The 3,844-nt window shown below is 46.1% G+C and overlaps 1 protein-coding gene across 1 annotated transcript in view; it reads left to right on the forward strand.

The window, feature by feature from the left end:
• The window catches only part of myo6a (myosin VIa), a 58,328-nt gene that overhangs the window by 45,327 nt on the left and 9,157 nt on the right, over nt 1–3,844 (forward strand). Inside the window, exon 22 of the mRNA XM_060042379.1 lies at nt 1,420–1,628. Coding sequence (XP_059898362.1) covers nt 1,420–1,628 — 209 coding nt within the window. The remainder of the gene's footprint in view (nt 1–1,419; nt 1,629–3,844) is intronic.

Below are 3,844 nucleotides of genomic sequence, written 5' to 3' on the forward strand. Positions count from 1 at the left end.
GGTTATTCACATCTCCAGGTGAAATGGTTATTCACACCTTCAGGTGAAGTGGTTATTCACATCTCCAGGTGAAATGGTTATTCACACCTTCAGGTGAAGTGGTTATTCACATCTCCAGGTGAAATGGTTATTCACACCTTCAGGTGAAGTGGTTATTCACATCTCCAGGTGAAATGGTTATTCACACCTTCATGTGAAGTAGTTATTCATACCTTCATGTGAAGTGGTTTTTCACACCTTCATGTGAGGTGGTTATTCATACCTCCAGGTGAAGTGGTTATTCATACCTCCAGGTGAGGTGGTTATTCATACCTCCAGGTGAAGTGGTTATTCACACCTCCAGGTGAGGTGGTTATTCATACCTCCAGGTGAAGTGGTTATTCACACCTCCAGGTGAGGTGGTTATTCATACCTCCAGGTGAAGTGGTTATTCATACCTCCAGGTGAGGTGGTTATTCACACCTCCAGGTGAGGTGGTTATTCATACCTCCAGGTGAAGTGGTTATTCACACCTTCAGGTGAAGTGGTTATTCACACCTTCAGGTGAAGGAGGGGAGGGTTCTAATGTGAATACATTCAGGATAAGACATGAAGTCTCAGCTTAACCAAAGCTTGGTAGAGAGGCGCTCCCCCGGCGTCGGAACACTGTGAACAACGTCTCTCCTCACCACCTGTCCGTCTCCATCGAGGCAGTCTGCTCTCGTCTGGATAAACGCTCCTAAGCCCACCGGCTTGATCAAGTCAGATGAAAGAGTCCCACAGCCATCCATCACAACTACCCGGGCTCATAAACACATCAGAGGCCCCACCTCTCCCACCAACACCTCCTGGACTGACATGTGCGGTGGTTATCTAGAGCCTAGGAGGCTCTGTGCTGACGCACTTCCCTAACGCACCCCTCAGATGTTCCATGCAGTCGTTTAGCGGACTCCTCGTCCCCGGGGGGGATTGAGATCCTGATCATATAGGAGCAAGTCTAAGGATGCCTTCGGGTTGGACTGCAGACACGGGATTGAACCCAGAACCTTTCATCTGGGAGGAGAACGAACACTACCACGCTCCCTGCGGTCTGCTGCCCCCGCAGATGCAGTAACAGTGAATATTTATTTATCTATGTTTCTGTTCACCTCGTGTCGGGACTCCCACAGCTACTCGGTACTGGCTGATTGTTGGAGTCATGGTCACTCCCGTAGCTCCTTCGGTTCTTTGTCCTCAGCCTCCCTTTGTGAGGAACTCTTTGTCAGAGCGTCGGCTGAAGGACTGCAGCCCACAGACCCCACGCAGAGGAGCTGTGTGTCAGCTCACCTCACACAGGTCCCCGGTCTATTGTGTGCTTTGGCCTTTAGCGTCTCCGTATATGAGGGAGCCTCCCCCCTCCAGCCTCCCCCGGGCTCACCTCCCCCTCTCTCCCCCCCGCAGAGCACCATGATGTCCCGCCTGGACATCGACCACGAGCACCAGGCCCTGGTGGGGCGCTCGGAGAAGCTGCTGACCGCCATGCAGAACAAGAAGAAGGAGGAGGAGGAGCGCGAGCGGCTGAAGCGCATCCAGGAGGACATGGACCGCGAGCGGCAGCGGAGGGATGAGGAGGAACAGCGCCGCCGGCAGGACGACGACGACCGCCGACTGTGAGTGATCAGGGTGGTTTATGGGGACGTCTTTAAGTTAGCGCTGTGTGTATGAGGACGTCTTTAAGTTAGTGTTGTGTGTATGAGGACGTCTTTAAGTTAGCGCTGTGTGTATGAGGACGTCTTTAAGTTAGTGTTGTGTGTATGAGGACGTCTTTAAGTTAGCGCTGTGTGTATGAGGACGTCTTTAAGTTAGTGTTGTGTGTATGAGGACGTCTTTAAGGCCCCGTCCACACGAAGCCGATTTCATGGCGAAACCGCAAAGGTCTTGTACGGTTCGGCCTTCCGTCCACACGAAGCCGGCGAATCCGCTGACCGAAACCGCAAACTTCTGAAACCACCCTCGGAGGTGGTTTCAAATCTATCCGGTTTCGTTTTGGTTTCGTGTGGACGCCTGAAACCGACTGAAACCGCAAACCATGACATCATCGCCCCACCCCTCGACCTCCTAGCCAATGGCTCTTAAGCCCGCGGAGTCTCAGAAATCACAACAAAAAAGATGATGGCGGACTACAAGCTTGTAATCGTTCTGCAGCATATCATGTCCCTTGTTGGGTTGCTAAGCCATTATTTATTGAGAATCTAGTTCGCCATTGTAGAAGAGCTGTTTGTTTGTGTTGTTAGTAGTTCGGGGGCAGCCTTTATGCGCATGCTCGCCTCTTCTTCTTCTGGATTTGTGTACCAGAAGCAGCGCCCCTTATGGGCCTGGAATGTTTACTACAGCGTTTCTACAGATCTACCCGGTTTCGCTTGGCTTCGTCTTTACGGAGATACTTCGAAACCGGATAGATCGAAACCGTAACGGTTTCGCCCGTTTCGGCTTCGTGTGGACGGGGCCTAAGTTTACGCTGTGTGTATGAGGACGTCTTTAAGTTAGTGTTGTGTGTATGAGGACGTCTTTAAGTTTGTGTTGTGTGTATGAGGACGCCTTTTTAAGTTAGTGTTGTGTGTATTTTTTCATTTTTTTTTTTCATTTCATTTCATTTATTTCAGACATATCAAAATACAAATCAAACATCGCAAATAACACCAAACAAAATAAAAAACATGACACTACAATAAACAAAAGCGATGTGCCAATTATTTCACTAAAGAAAAAAAATTACATGCATTGAGGACGTCTTTAAATTAGTTGTGTGTTCAGGGTTGTTTATGGGGACGTCTTTAAGTTAGTGTTGTGTGTATGAGGACGTCTCTAAGTCAGTGTTGTGTTCAGGGTTGTTTATGGGGACATCTTTAAGTTTGTGTTATGTGTATGAGGATGTCTTTAAGTTAGTGTTGTGTTTATGAGGACTTTCTTTAAGTTAGTGTTGAGTTCATGTTGGTTTATGGGGACATCTTTGAGTTAGTGTTGTGTTTATGGGGACGTCTTTAAGTTAGTGTTGTGTTCATGGTGGTTTATGGGGATGTCTTTGTGTTAGCGATGTTTTTATGGGGACATCTTCAAGTTAGTGTTGTGTTTATGTGGGCATCTTTAAGTTAGTGTTGTGGTCATGGTGGTTTATGGGGACATCTTTAAGTTAGTGTTGTGTTCAGGTTGGTTTATGGGGACACCTTTAAGTTAGTGTTGTGTTCAGGTTGGTTTATGGGGCCTTCTTTAAGTTAGTGTTGTGTCCAGGGTGATTTATGGGGACCGTTTAAGGTAAGTGTTGCGTTCAGGGTGGTTTATGGGGAAGTCTTTACATTAGTGTTGTGTTTATGGGGACGCCTTTTAAGTTAGTGTTGTGTTGTGTTAGTGGTGGTTTATGAGGACGTCTTTGAGCAAAACGGATCTATTTGGGTTGTCTTGGAGTTAGTGGTTAGTGTTTTTTGGGTTCATGGTGGTTTATGAGGACTTCTTTAAGAATGTCTTATTGTGTTGTCTGGTGATAGAGGTCAGGGTTGGGCTGTGTTCATGTTGATTTATAAGTATTTATAAGTACCTCTTTAAGAATAATCTATCTTATTGTGCTGCCAGCAAGGAAAATGGAACTGTTGTGTTGGGTTCATGTTGATTTATTAGAACTTCTTTAAGAAGAATGTCTTATTGTGCTGCTTTTGAGATAAAGATTAGCATTGTGTTCATGTTGATTTATAACACTTCTTTAAGAAGAATCTGTCTTATTGTGCAACCCTCAAGGTTAGGTGGAAAAAACAGAACTCTAAAACATAATATTACTGCATGTAACAAAAATAATATAGAAATGTAGAACCTATAAAAAAACGCTGAAGTGTAT

The sequence above is a fragment of the Gadus macrocephalus genome, chromosome 21 (assembly GCF_031168955.1).
Source record: "Gadus macrocephalus chromosome 21, ASM3116895v1".
Classification (NCBI taxonomy): domain Eukaryota; kingdom Metazoa; phylum Chordata; class Actinopteri; order Gadiformes; family Gadidae; genus Gadus; species Gadus macrocephalus.